Consider the following 26,131-nt stretch of genomic DNA (forward strand, 5'->3'; position numbering starts at 1 on the left):
AAATATTATCTGCAATCTTATCGAGTCATTAGCAGTTGGTTTACATGATTTAACATCTGCAACTCTGTCATGGCTGCAAATGAAATTACATCTTTCTAGGGAGACTGAACCAGACGACACTTGTGTTGCAAAAATATGACTCTTTCAAAGGACTTTATGTGCCTGCAAAACTAATAAGGCTTGCTGGTGCTGAAGACGTTTCACTGCTGTAATTTATCAGAAACATTAAGTCAATCTGAGGCTTGAAATCGAGCTTTCCGCAGATTCAACAACTGCACTTATGTGGGGAAAAGAGGAGAATTCTTGCATTATTAGAACTGATGTTTACTGAAAAAATCCATTTGGGGGAAAAAGAACTATTTAAAGATTGTTGAGGAAATTCATACCTGATGCTAATCATTTAATGCCTACTCGCATAAAACAGAAGAAAATGAGGCGCTTATTGAAGAAGAGTTCATGTAAAAGACAAATACATTTTTTTAAAAGAAGGCGAACTTAAGGAATGTTTTCATTGTCTAACCTGATTTAGTCTTAGTTATTAATATTTAACCTTGATTTAAGTAGGTAAAAACCCGTAGAGATAAAGACCTCTTGCAGAAGGACGACCTGACCAAGAAAGGCAGCTTCATATGTCATAATAGGCAAGACAAGTAAACAGAAATAACAAAATTAGACATTAGAAATGTATAAAATGTGATGTATAAAAAGGGAAACCTACAATTTTGGATCCACCAGGATAATCCGTCAGTTTTCTGTATCGGGTTGCTAAGATTAGGATGGAGAAAGATAGCCCAATGGATCAGACAGCTCTCTGAATCAGTTTGTGTTTCTGCTTGGAGATTCAACCACCTGTGTCTCTTTCTGTTTCAGATTTATGCTCCAGCAGCAGTTCTGCCTGCCACCAGCGTAGCTTACTCAAACAGAAAGCTATTCTGGTTCATTCAGGCACTCGGTTCTATTTGTACTGTAGATTTTCTCACTTTGGGTCACGTTGGAACCGGGCCTTACGTTCAAAAGAGATGAAAACCGAAGCTGTCATTTTGCAGAGTTTCACACAGAAATAAACAACTTATTATTTTGGTAATTTGCAAAACATTATGAAAAAAATGTTTTTTGGAAAGTGGAAACCTTTAGGAACCCATTACACCTGGTCTAACACGAACAGTGGTTCTGAAAAACGATTTACACTAAATATTAACATTACTGATAGAAACGCGTGGTTAAAACATGTTTTACAAATAAAATGATTTAAATTTCACTGACATCCCTAAGCAATTGTCCTGTGGCAGAATCTACCTATTTTCCTCAGATTAACATTAAATCCCAAGTTAAGGCATTTAAATATGAGCAAAACTAGAATAAGCATTACAAGAAAAATGGCAATAGTTTGAAAGGTTAGAAAAAATTATTATGTTTGAAAAATCAGCCTTATTGGCAAAACTAAGAATTAATTTAGTCTAAAATATAAAATCTTGCAGTTCAGACAAAGTTGATGAGAGATTAAAGAGTTAAAAGTGAAGAGCCAAATGTTGGTTCATCCTACATTTGCTGTGGTTTAAAACATCTTTTCATTTATGTGATAAATCAATTCTTTGTTCATCCAGTTTAAGCTGAATCCAAATAAATTAAGACTGGAACAATTTGTTCTTGACACCATAAATAATCAGCTTTTTGACCATAGAATGTGTAATTGTGACGACTGAGTAATTCATGTGAATTTACATATTCTTCCCCTACTACTTAAGTCTAGTTTTTATCAATGATCTGCAAATGTCATGGTGTCGAGTTACCATAAACCTTTACAGACAAGAGGCTATAACAGCATCTTGTTTTTTTTCCCCTTCTCTCCTTCCATATGGGCTATAAGTCATTTATGGACAGAAGCACATCTGATCGTTCTGCTCTTGTGCACATTACTCACTTATCTGGATGTAAATGATTCTGTCCTTAAGGTAAAAAGCACATCTGATCCTCTGTTTGGAAACGCAAGCATTAGTTGCTATAGCTGTGACTTCTATGTTTTATTGGGCCTGATGGACTCCTGTTTGCTGGATGTAATATAAATGTGGCGACCGTCCTCGATCTCCCCCTGAGTTTAGTTGCAATCCACTGTCCAAGGTGTGAGATTGCATGCACTCCAGGGTTAGTGCATCCACTGCTTCATTATTGAGAGGAAATTGTTTGTTTAAATTGTACTCTGATTTTTGCACCTCAGGAAGACAGGGTGCCATAGCAACAAATCGGAGCCTGTGTGGCTATTTTACACACAAACATGAGCACACACACACACGCAAACACACACTGAGGGTTGTCGTCATTCCCACTTGTGGCGACTGTTCAGCAGCAGATATTCTCAGTGCGGTTTTCTGATTTGTTGAGCTGAGGAACCAATTAGACTCAAGAAATAAGAGACAAAGAAGGCATTCTTCTTGTCATCTGAAATATTTTCCCTTATATACAGAAATAAAACGGCAATCTTATGGTTGCTTTTTAAAAGGGAAAAAAATAAAAAAAAACTTTCCAGACACACCAAGTGCACGGCGCTGTGCGGTACTGCTGGACTCCGTCACCCACGCCTCATTAGTTGTTGGGTGATTTTGTGCAAAGGAAGTGAAAGGGGGGGAAAAAAAGTAAAGGGAACAGGAGAAGGATATGTAAGAGGGTGGAGGATGAAGTTTGGTCTGCTGCGGTGTTCCTCCGAACTCTTTTTAACCTTGCTGCCCCTGCATGACGCCTTCCATCTATTATTTTTTAGTCGCTTTTTCTGCTGCAGTGTTTCCCTTCACTTTGTTGCCCTTTTTTCTGCTCTGGCCCCGTCTTGGTCCCCTGACTCCTCTGTCTTTGTTTTCGGCCTCTTTGTCTTCACAACCTCTCGCTAACCTGTTCTACCTTGCTCACTGCAGCACTCACTCACTTTACGCTTTGTCTGTCGGTGTGTACGTGCATGTGCTCTTTTAAAGTTTGGTAGAGTACGTTTAGATTCCTGCGTTCATGTAGCAACTACTGTCGGCTGTGACACCCTTCAGCTTTTCAGCTTATCCTGACTGACACCAGAGGTGTCGCTGATAACAACTTCCCATTGGGAAGCAAGTTTACCACGTCCTTCCATCTCTTCTCTCATCGTCCTCCTTGTGCTCTGTCTTCTGTCTCACCAACTTCCTTATGTCCACTTTTTCTTTGCATTGCTTACAGTTTCACCTTTGACATGATCTGCCAGTTCTCCAGCTACTGGAGGAAGGAAATGGGTGTGTGAGTTTGTGTGTGTACCTAAGGAATGGTGAGCAGTGCATCAGAAAGGAAGCAGAAATGACAAGAGAAAAGCATGCACAAACACTCAATTTAAAGAATTTCATTGAAGCTGTGATTACATTCATTTTTGGAGAGAATTTGCATTAAATGTCCTGAACATGTTGTGCCTTGAAACCTGTTTTTCTAATTGCAAGTGGTCAATCTTAATGGCTCATAGTAGCCATAGTTTGGCTGACATGCTGGGTATAAAGCATTTTAAAATGCCTGATAAGAATGTTAACTCCATAATAATCCAGTGTTTGTTTTTTGGGGAAAAAAAAGTGAAGTCTTTCACTAACTAGCTGTATAACAGACTGCTGCTTTTCTTACATCCACACAGTGACTTCACCTGTGATCGTAGTAGAAATAATTAATAGGTTAAATCTAAATCTCCTTTATAGTGACTAAAAAAATGAATGAATGAATAAAAATCTAACTCATAACATTAAATTTTAAATATCCTTTTTTCTAGGTGAACACAAAAGCTAGTGAGCTGTTCTGAGAAATGCTATAATGATTTCTAGTCAAGTTTTAATACTATTCATTTGATCAGAAATTGGCCACAAAATTTCTGATTGTTGCCTCTCTATTTTGGTACGCATTTTATCACAAACAAAATCTTGAATTTTAAATCCAGCCACTCTATTAACCTGATGTTACTCTAATTAGTTTAGATTTAATGACCAAAGAAAAGTCGACCTCTGTCTGTTTCCCTGTCCTGCTAAGATGGAAAAAAGAACAGACATTTATTCTTGATTAAAAGCCTTGGGAGAAAAGCTTGTAAACAGTTTTTCTCTACACTTACATTTGGATTACATTGTTGCAGGCACAAGTTACAGAGCCATGTCAAGATTTAAGGCAGGAGAACATAGAATTTTCCTCTGCAGCGAAGCCGCTCGGGGCCAAGATGGCGCTTCATTAGACCCCAACCCATCATTAAAGAAAGTGTTCCCATGCATGTGTGTAACCCGAGGTTGCAGCTGAGAATATGCTCCCAACCAAACAGTGATAAAAGCATAATTCTCATCATTAATTTCCGTAGCATGGCTGCTGTTTAATAGACTCCTAAACCTTTGATATACATTTTTTCCCCGTTCCTTTATTTAACCAGGTAAAACCCCATTGACATCCAGATCTCATTTGGAAGAGGGACCAGGGCAGAAATCTGCAACACATAATGACCTGGTTACAGAACAGTAAAACAAATTTTTTCATTTGTCTGTCATATCTTGTGAGTTTGGTATGAGTCGACCTAATTTGCACAGAAGTGCTTTTCTTCCTCTTTCTTAGTTGCCGAGTTATGATGATGATTGGTGAGAACAAGTAGATTAAGTGAAAGGAGATTTTTTACTATTTGACAACCTAAGGCTGATGTTACCTTTAAGTGTCCATCTCCAGGGACACCAACAGAGCACAGCATGTGAAGCTAATTAAGAGTTAGAAACTGGTCTCCACAACTAAGACCAGCTCCAGGCTGTTGGCGTAAGATTGTGGTTAGGGCTGCAAGATATATCAAAAATATATCATCATGACAATATCAGTGTGCAATATTCATATCACAAAGGACTGTTTGGAGTGAAATAAATGTTGTCTAATGTAATATTTTCTATTATCATGCAATCCTGCAATAAGAATAACTCTTAATATGGACAAAAACCATATTGTAAGAGTCCCAAAAAGAGGTAGGAGCAATTCTGATTAACTGTCAAAGTTGGCAGGAGTGCAGCATAACTTAAGGTTTAGGTTGCAAGGTTAAAAATTGATAAATAAAAAAAATCCCAATATTGTGCAGCCCTAATTGTGATTAGTCGAATGGCTTACAACCTGGCAAAGGAGACTCTCCTTAGATTACTGTTTTATAAAACACTGATCACTGTCTGGAATAATCTACAACCCGTGTTTAAATAAACCTGCAGAGAAAAGATGAAACAGTCTGAGAATCTGGGCTCTTTCCACGTACAACAACCTGTGGCACCAAAGATTCATCAAAAAGGTATTCAGAGAAAACTACACAGGACATCTACCACCCTTTAATGATACCCAGTGTGGACTACCATTATAGCCTGTGGAGTGCTTAGAATGGTGACCACCGTCGTTTTGTTTGCTGCACCTTTATTTATTTATTTATTTATTTATTTATTTGCAAGTGTGCCTTTCACACAGCAGACACAAATGGAAAAGGAATTAGGAGCTGGAGGCTCAGGAGTGGGTGTAAGTATCTTCAGACATTTCTTAAAATGCCTCTCTGTTGTGCCTCTAGATTCTAGACGGTACAGGACCTTTGGAGAAGTATTGCTCACCATAAAATATGTCAGGATTTTGTAACATTACTTTCTAGCAAAGAGCTAAAACAAAGGACATGTTTCTGTAACAAAATGTTGGTTCTGAGTGATATGTTTATAGTTTACAGAAGCTTTACTTAATGCAGTGCCTCACTTTCCCTGCAGTGTTCCAGTTCCTGAAAATAAGCATTAAGTTGTTTTTTACGCCAACCTGCCAACAGATGTAGATGTAGCAGCTGTCTACAAAGCTGGTCATCACAGAAAATTAAGTTTGGTTTCTAAAACCTAATTAATTGCGTACATTTGCTCTAAAGGCAGCTGTGGGACAAATTTGCACATTTAGTTTGAAGGTTTTCTATCATAATGCATAAAGATTAGGAGGTGCAACCATGCACTCAGTGCAAAATTAATCAAATCAATAAATCTAACCATCAATCATTCTGGACTATTCTGTATATAAAATGTTTTGGTGCAGGGTTTGCAGGGGTTTAAGTGATCTTTTGCACCATGGCTCAGGATGAAATGGCTCACCAGTGACTTTGACTTTGACATCAGCAGATGTTTTCATTTGGGCTTTTGATTATGGGGACCGTTCCACTTTTATGCTGAAATTATGCATTATAAATACTACATCCAATGACTTGAATTATCTACTAAAAACAAGCATTATATGTTGTGACTTAAATGTGTAGATACACTTCCACTAATGTTTTGGCTAATGTCCTTCAGCAAGTTTCACTATGGCCACAAATTGTTTGAATCCATCTGCAAATTTCTCTTTTAATTCTGATTAACAGCATTAGGCCTGAAATGGTGCAACACACAACAAGTTTGTTGAGTTGAAATGACGTTGAGCTTTCACCTTTTTCTTTATTCCAACCAAAGAGCCAGACAGAGCTCCACTGTCGGCTACTATACAGACACGTTGGTACAATGCTGGGTTCGATCACCTCATCTTGACTCTTTCAAACCTTTTGACTCTGGAACCAGACAGCTTAATTTTCACCTGACCTGACAATAGAAACTTTCACCACATAACTTAATTTTTTTCCTTGGAGGCAAGTCTGAAGGTGCTGACCTTTGAGCGGGGGATGTTTGACACCACCCTGCATGTCCGTGTTGATTTGTGTAAAACTGGTATCCTAGCGGCTTGCAGTTCATGGCAGGCCTGAGCCACTGAAGCTGCTCCTGATCATCCTAACCATCTCAGGTTGACTGCTGGGTCGTTGTTGTAGGCCTTTGCTAAGTGACACAGCCAGCTGAAACACATACGTTTTTGTTGTTTAAGCTAATGGTCCTAGAACATGTATTGGATTAGAAATGATTTTACAAAACAACTGTCTTATTGTTCTGAGTATGGGTGCTGTTGAGCAAATCAATTTTGGGGTGTAAAGAGAAAACCAGCAGCTGGAGCCGTTCATGATTGCGTGTGAGAAGGTAATAGGGCACGACCTTGGCAGGTTATGTTTAGGATGATATATTAATTTCAACATCCAGGTTTTATTTTACATTAAAAAATATCCAAACTTAAGACCAGAAGTGTTTGTGATTGTTTTTTCTCTTTCTACAGACTATTTTTGTGCATTAAATGAAAACTGAAAGAGTAACTTTGGGGAATTTGCAGCAGGTTGAAGTGACATTGATTAAGGTGCCATCTGGGTTGGGGGATAAATATTGGGTAAAAAGTTAAACCTTTTCTCTGAAATCATCTCAAACATTTATAAAATGTTTTATTTTACTTTATTATCTCAATTCCTTTCAATTCATGAATGACAGAACTCTTCGCATTTAAACAAGTGACTTTGCTCTTAAACTATCAGAAAGCCAGTCATAAATTCTCAATTTAAAAAAAAAAAAAAAAAAAAACCCTTCCATTCCTGGATTAAATTAGTTGGTGTTTATGTGTTGACAGTCTGAATGAAGTGTTGGTCAGGAAACACACTTTAACAGTCGTCTTTGCTAATCGAGAAATGAATGCTAATTATTCCAAATAATTGGAACTAAAAGGCGTATAACAAGGCTAAGCTAAATGTTGTGACTCCCATATCTAAATAAATAAATAAACAGGGCACTCTAATCTGCTTACTTTGAGGGTGAACCAATCTTGTGAAGCCGAGGGTGCAGTGTAAGCCCATTAGTCATCTTATTTTTCCTGCCATTTCAGGTTTTAATAGCGTTACTCGGCTTATGTGATCATTCTTCTGCGTGGCTGTGGATGAAGGTAAAGAGTGAAAACGTGTTCCAGTCAAGACCTCCAGCCAGATAAATCTTCAAGCATTCCTCTTGGTACTAATCTAAACGGTACAGATTGAGAGTACCCACTCTGAGCTTATGTGAAGATATTATTAGTCCTGCTGGAAAGGCTTAAAATTTGATCTCTTTAATTTAAAAAAGTATTTCTTCAGATGTAATAAGAAAAATATTATCCATTTGTCAAGTCCTCCAGCTAGTTCAACTTCCTTCTGCTGAGAGAAACCTGCTGCTGCTGTCATTTTTGTTGCTGGAAATCCACCTGAAGCCCCTGTCCATTATGAGCCAGTGACAGTGGCCCTCGCAGGGATCAAAAGATCAGTCTGGGAAACTATTACAGTGGAAAAAGTCAGACTTCAACTCGAGGTCAGCAAATTTGTGATATAAAGGTCAGTGAACTGATGACAAAGAACAAAGAGAAAAGAATAAAGCAGATCATGTGTCCACTTTTCTTTGCCGGAGGCCTGTAAAAGCTGTCCAGTCCACTTCTAGATGGCGGCTCCCTGACAAGTTTAGCATTAACACACTCGCTTTGCAAACTGACAGCCTTGTAGAGTCGCTAAAGAACGAAAGTCTTTATATCCAGAATGTTAGTTATTCTCATAGTAACCCTAGTTTCAGTATGTAAAGTGCCTGTTCATGTTTTGCCCCATTTTTATAACCACAAACTCCAAAGTATTTCATTCAGATTTTATGGAGCAATTTAAAACGAAGTATGATCATGTGCATGGCCCAGTCAAAGCATAGATTTAAATGCAATTAAAAATATGCTATAAGACTTGAAAATGTATGTTCGTAATTATTGATGTTCACCATCTAATCTGACTCACTGAGCTATTTTGCAAGAAAGAATGGAGGGGTGGGGGGAATCCAAGATTCCCAAAAGGTCCCACAGTGAGAATAAATGCAAATGCAGGGCACTCTTTCCAGAATTTTGCAAAATATTAAAACAATGTATATTTCCATCCTATTTCTTAATGACTTGGTGTTGATCAATCACATAAAAAGGAATTTGTGCTTGTAAGGTGGAAACAAAGGTGGAGTGTTTATGGAATGGGGCACTGTACATATAATCCTGATAAGATCAGCTTGTACACAAATTAAGATAGCTCAATGCATCTCCTGTAGATTCAGACATAAATATAGAAAGTTAGTATGATTTCTGAGATTTCTACTGAGCGATAACTTCTGTTTTATTCTCCCATCTCTTCATTTTTTATTTATTTTTTTTCTCCTCTTGGTGAGGAGACGGCGCATGTTGGTATGGAAACTGGCTTATAAACCTTTTCAGGTTGCCAACGTACTAACTCGCATAGCAACCACCAAGCAGGCTCTCAAACTGTTGCTCTGTGATTTCTGATGAATAGAAATCTAAAAGCTTTATTATTTTTGGTGCATGTGTGGCTATTCCACAGGTCATCACACAGCGTGTCACTGCTGCGGCAGCACAAACCAGCCAGTTTGAAGTGAGGGAGCAGGATCACCAAGGTCCCATTTCTGCCGAATCAAAAGGAATTACTCCCACGCATGTACCTTGACGTCCCACTCAGAGGTGCTTGACTGTATGAGTCATGTTAATGTGTTTGCTTACCAAATCCTTGAATTTGCTGATAATTTGATCTACTGGCACCTAAGAAATGCCATCACAGTCTTTATTTACAGGCTACATTTTCATGTTTGTCAGGTTGTGAATAATGTGTGGAATATGAGGTGAGATATTTAATTTGCCTGGGTGTGTGTGCGCGCGTGTGTGTGTGTGTGTTTTTTTTTTTAAGAGCTCTACCTGTGTCCTGTTCGCAGTGTTATTGATATAAGTTCAGTTCATTGTCTCCAAGTGCCGCAGAGTCCGGCTAACAAACGCACTGCTCTGTTGAAACAGGTTATCAATACAAACAGTGGCACTCACTGTACCGTCACACTATGTGTGAGATTGCGTACTCCTTCGTGACTTTCTAAAGTAGGGTGTGTTTGTGTCGCTTTCCTGCTGTTGTTTTACTGCTTGTGTTGTTTAAGGAAATTAGTTGTAACAATAAGGAAAAGTAATTTTTCACTCACGCACGCACGCACGCACGCAGACACACACCTCTGCCAAAGCATACAGCCTATTCAAACCTCTTTTCTCGTTTTGCCATAATTAAAAACTGCTCAATATGACTTTAAGGTGATTTTACAGGTGAAAGGGAAATTACATGTTTGTTGTTTCACAAATTGAAATCTAGCATGTGTGGTATGCATGTTGCATTGAACCCCCTTTTATCCTAATACACCTAAACAAATCCAGTGCAAATTGCCTTCAGAAGACGCTTCATAAGTACATAGTTCTACTGTTTGTAATTAAGTCTCAGGATACATCCAGCTTTACTGTGAAGGATTCAGAGATTTTGAGAGAATATTAGTGAACAAAAACCATCATGAGGGCTACGGAAAATGTCAGACAGGTCAGGGATAAAGTTGTGGAGAAGTTTAAAGCAAGTTTAGGTTTAAAAAACAATATACAAAGATTTGAACATCTCAAAGAGCACTTGTTTAATTAGACAGTGGAGAGAGTAACTGCAATCCTCCCACAATTTGAACCGATAGGCCAGATGAACAGAGCATTTATCTGAAAAGTCGGCAGAAGGCCCTAATCCTGGAGGAGCTGCTCAACTACTCAGGTGGTAGGGCCTAACGACACAACAACTATTAGTGTTGCCCTCTGCAAAGCCGGTCTTATTTTAAGAGTGGCAAATGGAAAGCTGGAGTTGAAAGCCATATAAAGCCTTGTTTTTTAGTTTTCCTCAAGATATGTGGGTAGCTCAGAAAATATTGGGAAGAGAATGTTGAGAAGAAAATATTGCGAAAATATCGCAGTTGCTAAATGCACTGCATTTTTGCAACAAATAATCTTCTCTTTCACTTTACACTCACCGGACTCAACTGGATTCAATATAACAAAAGGTTTATGATTTAGAGCTGGCTATCCCTGTAAACCAAAAACGGTAGAAGACGAGGGTTTGCACACGAAGCTCAAGATGTTGTGAATGTGTCCGAAAAAATGTCCAAGGAATATGAATGACCAAGTGTAGCTGTCGTCATCAGTCTGTATTCTTTGTGTGCAATAAAACCAGAAGTGCATCCCTACCAAAATGTTAAATACAGTCAAAGTAGAGGAATATTTTTTCATCTTTGCGTTAACTCAGGCTGGCTCAGTCGGATGCAGCAGTCTGAAGAAACTCTGCTTGTGTGGATAACAGGAGAGGTTCTCAATCAGTGCACATGTTTCCGAGCAGGTGTGTGTGTGTGTAAGTGTGTGTAGGATATTGTTAATACAGTTCCACCATTATGTAGATTAGCCCTATTCCCCTGAGTGCACCTTCACCGTTTTAGAGCTTTCAATCACTTGCCAGTTTATGGGACTTGGGTCAGACACACACATTTGTCATCATTCACAAACACACAGACCGCATACACACCTCAGGTCCTGTGCATAATTGTTCCTGTTATGTATAGACGCCGAACAAAGATCTCATCTCATGCATCTCAGGCCAAGGACACCGACTGAATCCTGGTCCACTTCCAGCTCCCTGGTTTGCTAAATGTCTCTGCATGGTATTTGTTTATGCTGCCAGCCTTCCACAGTTTTTGCATGCGCTTTGTGCACGTGTGCAGCAGGGTAACCGAGCGACTAGTTTCCGATCTGTGTGCTGATTGCATTTGAGCGGTAACAACAGGCCTGGTTTTAATCACAAACTTTAGATCGATACTCTTTTCAGCTAAGACGAAAACAAAAGAAAAACAGACATGGACGGCTACATTCATCCACCTCCATTCGTGCTCCTTATACTTCAATCTGGTGATGCATTGCTTTGATTCTGTTTGCAATTCACCAGCATTTTTACATGTAAACAAGCTCTCTCTTGTAGAGCCAACACAGGTAATAAACATGGGGGAACATCAGCTTTTACCTCTGAAGCACGATAACATTTCCATACTGGCTCCTTTATCTTTCAGAGATTGGGAGCATGACCTGAAGAAATGGGCTCTGGTGACACGCAGAAGCGTTTGTTTCTGACAGGATGAGTGTACTCGGTTCTGGAAAGACCAGGATGTCATGCAGTAATGAATTATTACCGATCGCAAGTCATACAGGACTTGAGCATGTCATGTGAGCTTGATATAATAAAACCTTGATCATAATACGTGTCTCACTATATAGTGGGAGAAGCGAGATTTGTTACCGCATGAGAATTGCGTCAGAAAAACCCAATACAAGTATCAGTCCATCAGCGAAGGCAAGCGTGTTGGTGTTGCTCTCTTTCCGTTAGATACAAGCTGTAAAATAATGACGGGGAGAAATATGTGCTTTTTCTCTCATGGCAGCTCTGCCTCTGCCTAATAAATTACTGCATTTGTATCTTGAACTGTGCACAGTGTTGATGATTTCTCAGCCAACGCTGGTCAATAGGTTGTGATGTGCTGAAATAGGCATTTTATCATGTGTACAAAACCCCACAGCCTTCGGGTTTACTGAGATATGGCAGCGTTTTATAGCAGAGGGCTGCGAACGAACAAGAATCAACCTCTGAGTGGTTGCTCCAGTGAACTCCCCGTTTCCCTTCGGCTCTGAAATAATTCACAGGATCTCTCGCAGCTTCAAAAATGCATTAAAACAAGAGGATTCCACATATGACATTGTGATGCCACGTACGAATCTGTGATTATATAGCACAGAGTCCTAATTAACTCGGTAATGGTGCTTAAAAAATGTCACACATTCCAAGATCTGTCATTTGCTTAAAGTAATTTCATGCTCTGAAGAACTTATTGCTTACAGAACAGTGGTTTTAAGTAATTTTGAACAGTTTTCAATGTAATTCAATTGAAGCAGGACAACTTACTGGATCTGAGTTATTTGGTTTACCTCTATGTGAGTTATAGCGAGAAATGTGTGCAATAAGAACAAGCTTAAACGTTTCCCCTTAAGATCTCTACGCCAAACTGAGTCCTTTTATATCCAACTCAAACACTACATTTACATATGAACTGATCCTAAGATGTCAGTAAGGCTTCCTGTAGCTGCTGGCCTTGTGGTTTGTCTTGAGATTGATAGACTGTCATTACTCAGTCCTGCTCCACCAGAAGCGCAGCATCATGTTAATTGTCCTGTCTCCTTTAATGTCACCTCAGAGAGTCAGCTGCCAGTGTCACTTTGGATTTCCTTTCTGCTCCTTTGTGGGTTTCTGTGCTCAATACTGCCACTGAATTAAGCGTATGAAGCTGCAGTTTCTTTCCAAATAGTTTTATGAAATATTTCAGTTTTGAAATGACAGAAAAATATATATATATTTTTATGTGAACAATATCTCCAACTAAGATACGTCAGCCGAATGTTCAGCTCTGGAGAAAATGAAGAGCCCACTGCATTGAAACCTTGTGGTTATTCCACCAAATATTGATTAGACATTAGTATTGCTGTTTCTAATTGAATATGAACTTGTTTTATTTGCATTATTCGAGGTCTGAAAGCATTGCATCTTTTGCATCTTTTTCATTATTTTGACCATTTCTCATTTTCTGCAAATAAAAACAAAATTTTTGCAGACATGTTGCGAGTCGTTCATATAATAAAAGAACAATGTTCATTTTACGCGAATACATACCTATAAAAGCCAAAATCAGAGAAACTGATCATTTTAAGTAGTTTTAAGTAGTCTCTTCATTTTTTTCCAGAGCTGTACAGGGCAAGAAATTTTGGCACATGTTGTAGCACCATTACTCCTCCACTTTAAAAGGAGTTAGCTGAGGTGCTTAAGGCGTTTAATCAGGACGCCTCCTGGATATTGCTGCTGTTACCCCAGTGACCTGATCAGCACAAAAAGATGGATGGGTGGTTTTGAAACATTGGATATTCTTGCATCAATCCCGGCTTGAAAGTTTGGCATAGTAACACATCTGATGGGGCTGATTAAAAAGCTTTATTTTGCGGTAAGGACTAAAATCTTGAAGGTGTGTGGCTGGTCTTTATCAACTGATGAAGGAGTCAGGCTGGAACAGGTTGGTACGATGATCCTTTTGGGTTAAAATCACGGTCTGTGATCTCCGGCTTAAAGCTCTTAATATATTCACCTGCAGTCGTCTCACTGCATAAAGAGCTCTGCACATATTCGCCTTCTCCTCAGCTCCTACAGAAAGCACATTGTCTCATAATTATGTTCTATTCCTAGGAGATGCTGAACGTTACACGGCTATGGTAGTTTCTGAAATTAAAACGCCCAGAAAGGGAAAACGAGACCTGTCTACTAATAAGTTGGAACATTTATGGATAAACATATTAGCTCTAACAACATCCTGGCAGACATTAGTAAATTGCTGCTTTCTAACGTGCAGCCCTAATTAACCTCACATATTGCAACAGTGCGAACAAGATAAGAGTCTAAAATGCCCCATTTAGAAATTGTATTAGTTTAGATACGTTTTAGACAGAAATCAACTCTGATAGTGCACCAAAACAACTAAATACTGCTGAAAGATTTGCTTTGTGTTGCTTAAGCACTTAATTACATAAAATTGAATTATTTGTTTTTCCTGAAAGTAAACCCTGTGGGTCTGTGCCCTAAACTGGGCTGGATTTAAACCAGTCATCCACAGAGATCTATGCTCTCTTTTTTTTTTTTTCTGGATAGAAAAAAAAAGTTTAAATCAAGCCATCCAGAAATGTTACTATCGATGATTAAATTGTAACTTGAAACAAGTTTTAAACGTATTGACAGTGATCTAAACATCAATAACGAAATATGTTTCATTTGGTGGCTTTAGAACAGGGAGCACAAACTAAACAGGGAATCCAAATGCAAAAAGCTCCACGGCTCTCATAGAATAGAAACCCCATTTACCTTTTCTGTTTCCTGCACATCAACATCAGGGGCAAAATGCTCACTTGCTGACTAATGCCTCTTGCCCACTGCCAGGTGCCATTGTAATGAGATAATCAATATTTTTCCCTTCACCCATCACTGGTCTAAATGTGACTGATTGTTGCAAAGCTGTACACAAGTCTCCATTACTCTTGTGTCAGGAATCAAAATGAACATGTTGGCTTTAATATTTGTTTGGCTGTGGTTATTTCTTGCATTAACATTTAAAGAGTGTTACAAAATAAAACATCATAGGAATCAAAATCTTTAAAAAAATATTAGTACCAGTGAGACTAGGCGTGTGATGCAATCATATTTCTGAAATAATAAATTCAATAGGCAATATATTAATGCTCTAATATGTTTTTCTATGTCGCATGCCCGAAAGCCATGCAGATTTGCATTATTATCCTAAGTAGTGTTACAGAAGTATGTTGTTGCTTATTTTAATGTACTGGGAGCTCAGACTGCCACATATTTATTTTTTCATTTGTGAAATTCTGTTACATGAGCTCTACAATGTGCATAATTTATACACACATAGAAATTAAGAATTACTCAAATGTTGCAGGAAGAACCAAATAATACTACTAAATGTCACAGCATACTATGCACATGCTCTGTCTGCACCAACGAAGATTTAATTAGCCAGGTAAGACTGCTCTACATAACAGCTTTTTCTGCCTGTATGACTTTGCCACAGTAGTGTTCAGAAGGCGCAAATTGTAAGATTGGAGTGTGAGACATGTTAGAGGAAAATACCAACTAAAAAACAGCCATACAAGATCTGAAATACTCAAAATACTGCAAAAATACTTTAGTGTAATTCAGCTGATAGTTATCTGACCACTTGGGGGAAGTCTTACACAGTGCAAATGGCATGAAACTTCCACCCCAAGCTGGCCAGATAAACATTAAGCATGTAAAATGGGAGGAAATAAAAGATGGTAACAGCAGAGCTAAAATTAACTCACTCAATTTGTGCAAAAAAATAAAAAAAATAAAAACGTATGCATATTTTCTTTTCACAGCCAAAAGTTGTGGTTTCCCAAATGTGGATGATATCAAATCTTCACCCGTCACAGCGTGTAGCTCCTCTTAACTTGCATTTCCTCGGGTCTTTGACATCACGTTTAGAATACGAGCCGTCATGAATGCATCAGTGGTGTGCAACAACTGTGATCTGTTCATCATCAAAAGGTGCCGACAAGACACAACTTCATTCTCCGACTCAAATTACAAACTAGGTTGAAAACACCTTGGAAATAACCGGATGTGGATGTGGGTGAGAAGTAGTGTGGCAAAAGTTATGCTTCTACTTACTTTCCATGGAGAGAGATCATTTGCTCATTCTAATCTTGTGATTTTTGTTAGAGTTCACACAGAATCTCTTTTTGTAATCTCATTGATCCACAACAGCCAGATATCTGAGGCAGAAATCCAGGACTGATAGAACGGAAAACTCATTTATCCCTTCTGTGATCAGTCTTGTGATTTTTTATTTTTTTTTATAGCTATGTTGATGCAGGTTATTATGTTCTTATTTATGACTAAATTGCTTCCTTGGGAAAACTAGAGAATCTTGAATTTGCAAGAATAGTAATACCTCTTATTTTACAACATCAAACTTCAATATATTTGTGTTTTCTGCAAAAGACCAACACACAGCTAGGTATGGCTACAGCTACTGCAATAGTTTTCATGTTGTCGCTCAACTGCACATGACCGACAACAAATCTAAATGCATGCCACACTATTCAGATGCTTTTAAAAACAGTTGAAAATTCATATATATAATTTTCTTTGTGTTGGTCTATCACTTAAAATCTTATTTAAATTCTCTGAAGTTTGTGATTTCAACCTGACAAAATGTGATTTTTTTAAAAATGTTTTAATTTTTTTTTTTTACAAAGCGCCGTGTGTCCTCACAGTGAGGAGGTGAAGCATAGGGAGGCAGTAAGACCCAGAGGAGGAGCAGTGAGACAGACACAGAGAGAGAGAGAGAGGTGGGAGGAGAGAGGAGGAGGAGGAGGGACTGCCTTCACTATCGGCTCTATGTGTTGCCGCTCATGGTGTTAGCACACCAGTGTGTGTCTCAGCCTGCCGACGCGAGTGAGTGCATTGCTGTGGAGCTGTGTGTGTGTGGATGTGTGTGTGACTCCGGCGCTCTCTCTGCGTTGCGACAGGTGGAGATGACATGACTGCGCTCGAGAGGAAGAAAGCAAAGGACCTGTAAGGGCTTCACACACACATGCACACATTTCACACAGATTCCTTCACACCTTCACATTCCTCCCTCCACTTCTCGGACAAGATAAGTTGCCGACAATCCGACTTATCAACAAGGCATCCTCCAGCTGACTTTAAACTTGTGAAGAAAGAGAACCCACACAAAAAACATAGGTACAAAGTGGTCCTGACCATCATTCTTTATCTCTGCAGACGTGGGCAGCAAGTGTTTCTGCGTCCCGAGGAAAGTTCAGCCCCGGCTCTGGGCACCAGGCAGTCCACCACGTTGTCCGAACAGCTCCAGGTAGGGTCTCCTCTCCTCTCCCCTTCAGCATCATTTTTCTTGCCTAAATGTTTTTCAACAACTAGAACAAATGTACAAAGAAACACATTTTCCCCTCATTTTCCAAAAATGAAAAACTTTTATTCCTTTAGTTACCTTTTATCCCTTCCCCCGTCCTTCATTCAGACGCTTTTCTTTCCTCTTCACCTCTTTGGCCTTCTCCATCTTCTTTTGTATTTGCAAATGTTAAACTTCTGTCTGGAGGAGGTAAGTTTAAACTTCTGTTTCTGCAACTTTCCTTCAGGATCCAAACAGTGAGAGACGTTCCTCTCTCTCTCTCTCTCTCTCTCTCTCTCTCTCTCTCTCTCTCTGAGTGGGCGTGGGTTTGTGTGTTTGAGAGACAAAAAGCTCCCACAACAGCGGAAAAGATAAAACATAAAGCATCCACGGACATAAAGGACAGGAAGTTAAAGACAGTTACTTCTCTGAATGGCGAATGAGCAGCTCAGCACTGTGATTTGTGTCTCTTTAGGGAATTCTGTGTTGTCCATTTAAAGCCATGCATTCTTGCTGATCACTAAAATGGAATTTCATTTTGATGTCTTGTGTTTTTATGACTATAGCACACCAGTACCTGAAAGTTGGCATTGCTGCTTTCTTGTTTCCTCATAACACGTGTCTTTGTGCACACACGCAAAAGGAGCTTCTGATTTATTTTGCTGCAGGATTTAATTCTGGCAGTGACATTGAAAACATAAAAAAAAAACGTTTGATTGGGTGCCAGTGTCGACATGTTGTCCTTAGATCCAATTACCTAGATCCAGTACAGTGCATGCTTTCTGAGATGCAGGCACATGTTTGTATAGGGCAAAGACGTATCCGTTCAGACTATTGCGCTTTATACAGTAAGATGTCGAATGTGTGTGTTACTGTCTCTTTCTGCAGCTGTGTGCCTGTTCTGTTTGTGCAAATACTTTAATAAATCTGTCAACACGTGCTTGTCGGCTAGAATTTACGCTCTTCTCTAACAATCTGACGTTTTGTTCACACAGTGCCTCTGTGCGTCTGCGTGTTTCTTTAGTTTCGTTACAGTCCGAAGGCACCTCCGCGTCAGGCCCTCTTAGAGCTTGCTTTGTTGAAAGTCCGGTTGAGCTGCATTCCTTTCTCTTGTGCCGTCTTGTTTTTATGGTTGCTCCATTGCTGCTTGTTCGCCTTCGGAGTGTGGCCGAACTGTAACACCGTCCTCTGAATTGGCTGCAGGTAAGCATGCAGCTGTTGCAGGGAAAACAGCCCAAAACGATGTGATACTGGCTCCTTATGCATCAAGAACTGTTTAAAAGGAGAGCAGTTCCTACTCGTTATCGGCAGGAAAATATTAAAATAAAGACTTTTGCTGTGGACACTTTTCTGCAAATTTAAAGAGAAATTCTGAAATATTTATCTGAAGTAATTTGGATCCTTGTCTTAGACTTTTCAGTCATTTGGGGAATTGTTCTACTCAATCAGCCTCAGACGAGTTTAAGGAATTTATTTTAGGTGAACAACACCAGAACAAAACTTCAGAAATCGAAGACTCTGGAGAGTCTGAAGAACATCTACGCAAGTGCACAGTTCGGAGACAACAGTGCTCACCACCTCGCTGCTATGGTGCATAATCTCTGTGTAGCAGCTTTTCCAGAGTCACAGGGGGACAGCCCCATCATTCAGGTTTACGCTCTGGACAGGCCATTAGTCCATCACAGAGACACACAGCCCAGGACGCTCACACTTCCTCCCGAGATCCATTTATAATCGCCAGATAACCAAACATGTGGGAAGCCTTCACAGAGAAAATCCACACATCCACAGAGAGAACAGGCAAACCGCACACACAAACTACGCTGAAACAGCGCAAATTTGGACCAGCAAAGTTAAGCTGGTGTCAAATGAATCCCGTTATGTTCATTTATTGCTGGATTTCTTCAAAAAGCAGGTATGGTTCAAGAGCTGTGCTGAGATATCGGTCTGTTTTGTGTAGCTGTTGAGGATAGCTAGTAACTGTCTTTGTTGGCAGGTTTTCTGCTGTTATGAATACTTCATGTGTTTGAGGGCATCCACACTATGAGAGAATAAAATAACTGTAGTGGTCAGCAAAGAGACCGTGCAGCGTGAACCCCGCAGTAAATCTGCTGGAGGTTCATGCAAGTATCCGATCCCCATTTAGTGTGATTGTGGATGGAGTTCTCGATGTCTGTCTTCAATTAAGTTAGAAAGCAGTTTTTTGTACTGTGGGTGAAAGTTAAGAGTACCTGGAAAAACTCTGAGGGAAAACATGCAAACTCTGCACAGAACAGAAGTGACTAGGATTCAAACCAACAACTTTCTGACTATAAGGCAACAGTGGCAAAACTCTGCCTCTGATCAGGATTAGGACAATATAATTTACATAAAATAAACCTGCAATCATTTACATTTTGTGTTGTCATAAGAGAAAACACTGAAACCCGCTCAAAAATGATGACAATTATTCCGCAGAGACCCTCTTTATGATTTTATCTTTTATTTTAAGGGCAATAAATGCAAGATGTTTCAAAACTCTGCACAAGTGTTTGACTTTAAAGCTTTCTAATTCAATTATTAAATATAACAATAAATGGTCTGATTACCGGTCAGTTTTTTTTTTTTTTTTTACTTCTTTGTAAACTGGTTAGGGTTTTTTTCTTAGAAAATTGTTTATAGGCTGAAAAAGAAAATATTAAGTATGTTTTGATGTTTGTAAAATATGCCACAATGTGAAAGAACATGTAGTTCACACTGTTTAAGGTGAAGAGACTTTGTCAATGATTGAGCAAAGGTTTCTGCTCAAAGCAGAAAAAAGATGCGATAAAGTGAGGCCAAACATGGTCAACCAAAGTGAAGATAAAGCCAGTATGAAGTTATAAATGCTAAACAACTCGGTGACGTGTGTTTGTTCATGTTCAGAGTCTTTGAGGCAGTAAAAGCAGCAGGGAAATCTCTGCTCAGTCCTGAACAGAACAGATGTGAGGATTAGACTGTCAGAGAATCAGTGTGGCTCCTATTAGCATTTGTTTCCGACAGAGGAAACTTATAGTTTCAAATCTTGCAACAATTAACCATTTGATTGCAGCGTGGCGAGATACTTCCCATCATCCCTGTGGGTCAGTGGAACTCCTATTGCACTTCATCATGTCGACTCCATTCTGACCAGGTTCCCTTGTTTCACCATTTTCCTTTGATGGAAAGAAAACATTAATTGTGAGCTGAATATTTGAGATTGAAAAACTCAGAGTGAACAAATACAAACACGAGGCTCTTAATTATTGCTGTGTGTTCAACAACTGTGTGCGGTCATGCCCCAGATAGTGCAACCCTAATGACATGAAAGGGTTGCGGCTGCATAGAGACCAGGTTTAGCTTGCTGAAGTTTGCCCTCTTGCCGTGTTATCGTTTCCAGTCTGCAGGCAGAAAATGTTCTCTGTGCTCTGACTTCATAGCTGGAGGCTCATGAAGGTAGATTTTTCTTATGGGAATAAAGACATAACTGTTGCATTAGCGGCGCCAAGCCTGTCCTTGCCTGCCCGCATCAACACGCCCGTCTGTGTTAGAATTATTAAGGAAATCTGACCACAAAAATGTTGCATATATAATTACCAATGAGCATAAGGAAAAAAAACAACAACTCTTAAATACGTTGCGTTCTTATATACAGTGCGTCCAAAAAGTGTACACATTCCTGATGGCTAAAAGTGATTGACGTGCGAGTAAAAAAAAATAAAAATCCTCATAACTTATTTAAAATCTTTTTTCCACCTTTGATGTTACATATTGTGTATGATTCAACAGAAAAATTATTTAGATGTTTTTATGCAAAGACTGAAGACCACAGAGAAACTACAAAAACTTGACATTTCTCCAAAACTGTCAGAGGAGCACAACGAAGCCAACACTGAAGGAGCTGCAGAAAGATCAAGATCAAGCACAGCAACCTTCTGTGCTTTCCACACATCTGGACAATCAGTCAGTCAGTCACTCAAACATCAGTCAATCAAGTTTATTTGTAAAGCACATTTCAGCAGCAAGGCTGTTCAAAGTGTTTTACATCATAAAAACACAAAAATGAAAAGTCATAAAAGACACCACAGAGTCAACAATTGAGAAACCCAGTAAATATTTAACATTTTGCAAAAGCAAATGTGTGCAAAACAGGTCTGGTTAAAATCTCAAACAACCTTGGAAATGTGTCATAAGCTGACAAAAAACAAACATTATTTTTTTAGCCACTATTCTAAAAGGTACACTTGAAAAAGTGCTAAGCAACTACATTGGTGGTGGCAGCATTATGCTTCTGTGAAACAAATCCATTTTTTATTTTTTTTCTGCAGCATTGCGAGTACAAGTACAAGAAACCTCGTGTTGTAGAATGGGTTTGCCAGAGTCCTGACAGAAACTATGTGAACATCTTCTGTCCACAGTCGGTCACAATCTGATTTGGAAACTTTTTCAAAGCTAGAGCAGGTAAATGTTGCCAAGTGAGCAGTGAGTGCTTGTAAGACAGTTTCTGTACATGTATGTGGGTTAGTTATTCTTTACTCAAACTGCTAGATTTGTTATTGCATGACATTGCATTTCATTTCATTTCATTTACATTGTTCAGATTATTTGTGACATTAAAGGTGGAAAAGGTTTTCAATTAGTGGATCCTTACTTTCTAACATGGATGTGTAGACTTTTCATACACATGTTGTGAGCGTTTACATGTTCACTGCATACGGAAAGCAAAAGACAGAAGCAGGGCTGAGTGATTGGTAAAGCTATTGAGCTTGGTCTACACACAGAAGGGCTTGCTTCAGTGATTGAATAACATAAATAGATCCTTTCACTAAAGCAGCAGGTGACCAGAAACAATCGATTTTTCAAAATATAACTTCGATAAAACCAGTGGAGCTCCCACTAATGCCCAGCATTTTCAGCTGGAAGGGAGACATGAGGAAGCAACAACTTTGCCCTTCAAATCTGATGTGGCCTTTTCAGTCTTGCATAAAACTTCCCGTATTTTTTCTTCTCCCCACTGTTCCTGTGTGTGTGAGTGTAGCAGCAGTGTGGCTGCAGCGGTGAGCAGTACGCACAGAACCCAGCACAATAACACACCATTACGGTTTGTTGTTTAAGTGAGCAAAGTCTAAGTTCAAAACAAATTATCTCTATTCTTTGCAGAGGACACTGTGGTGTGATGCAGTATGTGAGCGGGTGCAGGTGCCAGTGTAAGCTAATGGATTGTGACTCACTGTGCACCATCGAATAGCTACTGTGTTACTCAGCCCTTAAAGCCTGCTATAGCTGCATTCTCTGGTACGATTTAATACGACTTATTCCAGTGAAAATCTCTCGAGCTTGGCTTTTTATAAAGATGACGACAATGAACAGCATGTCATTTCCTTCGTATGCACCAAATTACACCTCGGTCAGACTTGAAAGTGGAAATGTAATGGTGTTAATGCAAAGAGTTTGAGTTGCAGAGAAGTGTTACAACTTTTTATAACTGCAGCTTCCTTTACGTGCAACCGCAAATAGATCCTATCTGCTTAATGGCAACAGAAGCTCTGATTTCCTTGCTTTATCTTTTTAATACACAACAATTTAGCCCAGTGAAACTCCAAATCTTGAGAGTCTGACAGATAATATCCACCAAGTATGCGCTCCCACACTTGGGTTTTATTGCATTGATCTCTGGTGTGCTGAATCCATAATGTTCCTCAATTTTTGGAGTCATTCTTCGATTTCAATCCCTCAAGGGGTCTGATGATTACCGGTAAGATGTGACATGCATGAGCAGAGGCTGCACTGGAGCAAAACGGGGAAAATGTGCAGCGAGATGACCGCTTGAATCGATTGTCCGTTTGGTGATGGCAAAAGGCAAACTGGGAGGCACTTCAGTTGGTCTGGAGCCCATTGCTGGTTGACCTAGTTGAGTGGACGTCTCTGTGGAGTTCTATGTCTGTACTTGAGGAGAATAATTATTTATTTGAGGTTTTCATTTACCAAATGTCATAGTTTCAGTTCAGATCAATTCTCTTTTCAATGCAAGCATATATTCAGATTTATTCATGTGGTTAGACTCTCTTTTTATGATCCAAAAAGCTGTTTCTGGTTGAAGAGTCAATGTAGCTTATCCTGGACTTGGTTGCCACCGTTTCTTTTTTACATCTAAAGTGGCAGCGATGCTGTTCGATTCTTTGATAGCAACATTTTTTCCGGTCTTCCTATCATTTTAGAAAATTTAACATACAGTAATTTAAACACCATCTCCTTGAACATCACTGAGAAAAGTTACTACAACCACAATTGTGCACTGGCTTTGCACCTCATAATAGCTATATTGCTATTCATGTCGTCTTTGGCGAAGAAATGAAGCAAGGCACCTGAAAGGGTGCGATGGCTGCTCTTGAAGAAAGTACTGATAGAAAAGTCTCCATCTTAAATTTAAGTTCATAATATGAAGGTTTACATTGGGATTTATCAAGTGAGGAGAAGGCGATCAGGAGGAAACGCAAAGCAGAAAAAAGAAATCAAGTAATAAAAAGTTGTGAGATCAGTTGCTTGGAGACCAAACAGACCGGCTCCTTACCCAGGGATTTAAAAGTTATGGGTGGAGAGCTCACTTTAAGTGTAATTTGCCACAATGCAGACTGTTTCTGACAAAATTGTAACACTGTAATTCATTCTGTGGTTCCGACCAGCATTGTTGTTCTGACAAACATTAGCATCAGAAACCAGAACTGCCCACCACAGAAGCAGTAGAAATCTTTCCTTTACATGAACACAGTTTTTTACTCATGGGGATTTGACTGCACTTCAGTGGTAAGGTTGTCAGAAAGTTATTTTTGAACCTATTAATATTAATAAGTATTCACAGGTTGCATGTTTAGCATGATAGTCATCCTCATGTAGTGATTTTATGTTTTTTTTTTTTTTTTTACATTGTAGAAATACGTGTTTGTCGTGGCTTGAAAATACAACAAAGCATCTCTTGACTTCTCCTGCCTCAGTCCCTAGGATGTAGGACATATGATATCAGATCATTTTATGTTGATGCAAAAATGCATTTGAGTAACTTCTTTAAAATAAAGTTCAAATTCCAACTATATTATTACTGTGAAATATGATTTGGATTTTGTGTTCCGTATGATTTTCATGTTTGGAAAACATTATTTTATAACAATATGTTTATATTGTAAGAGTATGAAACACAAGTTATAAACCTGTAATAAATGAAATGTTGTTTAAAGCATATTGCAATAACAAATTTAAAAATATATATATTTATTACATATTTATAACATAGAGCTCTACATTTCTATAGTTCAACTTCTAGATGATTAGACTGTGTTTAGACTCATCTGTGTTGGGTTTCATCTATATTTCAGGAGTTCATTGCAGCCCTATTATGTTTCTAAGTGATAAATACTTCTAAACTTTTTGATGATGATAAAAGTAAAGCAAAAAAAAAAAAAGTCTTAATTTATTTTCTGCAACTTCCAATTTCAGCATTCATTTATTGGGCCCATCAAGTCCTGTTGTTTGATCCCATTGGCGTCCTTACCGCTGAAGGCCTCGCTGCGGCTGAATGATGTGAATCCAAGCACAGCGGGGTGGATGTTTTACGTTACGGGAGCGCAACGTTGCATTATGCTCCGAGAGGCTCAAGCCCAAAGAGGAACTTAGCGCAGCACAGACGATCGTGCTTTGCCTGCCACGGCGCTTTGGATCACATACTGTGATGAATGACCACAGACGCAAGGGCACCTTCACTTCACAAAAATCCTCTGAGAGTGCTGTATACCCGCATGTGTATGTGTCAGGGTTAGCATTTTTTTTCCCCCTTTGATAAATGGACTGCATTATTTAGTGCTGCTGAATTTTATCTCAAGTGTGTCCCTGCAGGATATTGAACAAGTGCTTTCCCTCGCTTTCCTTGCGTGTTTGTGAGTGTGACGTTTGCTTACATGCGCAAACACACACCATTGTCGGATAGTTGCCGTCAAAGCCCTATGGTGACTTGCTTAACTCTCAAGAATCAAAGTATGCATTTGAGGATTCATCAGTTACTCGGATAGCTTATCATGATGGATTCCTTATCAGATCGCTGAGTTTGTGGTCGAAATAAGCAATTCAGGGAGACGCACGAAATTCCAGTTGTTGCGGAAAAAAAGCTAAGAACATAGAAATCTTCCTTTTTAACCAGCTGATTACCTTTTTTCTCACCAAAATCTGATGAAATTGTAGTAGAAGAGAGGAAAATTCTGGACAAAATGTGTTTTTTTAATGTTTTTCCCCTCAACGGGACATTTCAAGTTTTGGAAGTACTCACTCAGAGGAGATCTTGTTTTTTTTAAATTGTATTTCTGTGGCTGCTGGAAATGTCTCACAGTGTGTTTTTTTTTTTTTTTTGAGGGGGCGGGGGGAAGATCACAATCATTACAGAATAAAGGTTGTTGGCTCAAAATGCGTTGTTCTGGTCCTTCCCTTCAATTTGGCCACTGGCAGTGGAGCTCTGTGTTTCCTTCTGGTAAACAAACTTTTTTCTATGTTTATGTGCTCTTTTCACGAATACGGCTAAAAATATTCAGCAGATATTCTAAGATTCATTGTTGGATTTTAAACTACACTATAAATATGTACTGGATACCTTTTTTTTTGACTTTTTGAGGGTTTGCACAACCCTGTTGCTCAAAAGCATTTTGTTTTCTGAAAGTGGTCCCTTTTAAAGGGACATAAGCAAGCATTCAATTGGCAAGTCGCATTGTTTCAGCAAAGAAATAAATGAGCAAACACAAATTTCCTTACTGCCATGCTACTGTGAACAACTTGCGAATAAAATTGTGTGAATAAAATATTTGTGAAAGAGC

The 26,131-nt window shown here is 39.0% G+C and overlaps 1 protein-coding gene across 2 annotated transcripts in view; it reads left to right on the top strand.

The window, feature by feature from the left end:
- The window catches only part of pde2a (phosphodiesterase 2A), a 177,104-nt gene that overhangs the window by 39,301 nt on the left and 111,672 nt on the right, over nt 1–26,131 (top strand). Inside the window, exons 1-2 of one of the 2 annotated variants that reach the window (XM_007564139.2) lie at nt 16,739–16,945; nt 17,156–17,246. In XM_007564139.2, the coding sequence (XP_007564201.1) occupies nt 16,911–16,945; nt 17,156–17,246 (126 nt within the window). In that variant the 5' untranslated portion in view covers nt 16,739–16,910. Of the gene's footprint in view, nt 1–16,738; nt 16,946–17,155; nt 17,247–26,131 lie in introns of those variants that run through there. The other variant, XM_016677404.1, reaches the window with a different exon arrangement.

The sequence above is a fragment of the Poecilia formosa genome, unplaced genomic scaffold, assembly GCF_000485575.1.
Source record: "Poecilia formosa unplaced genomic scaffold, Poecilia_formosa-5.1.2 Scaffold155, whole genome shotgun sequence".
Lineage (NCBI taxonomy): Eukaryota > Metazoa > Chordata > Actinopteri > Cyprinodontiformes > Poeciliidae > Poecilia > Poecilia formosa.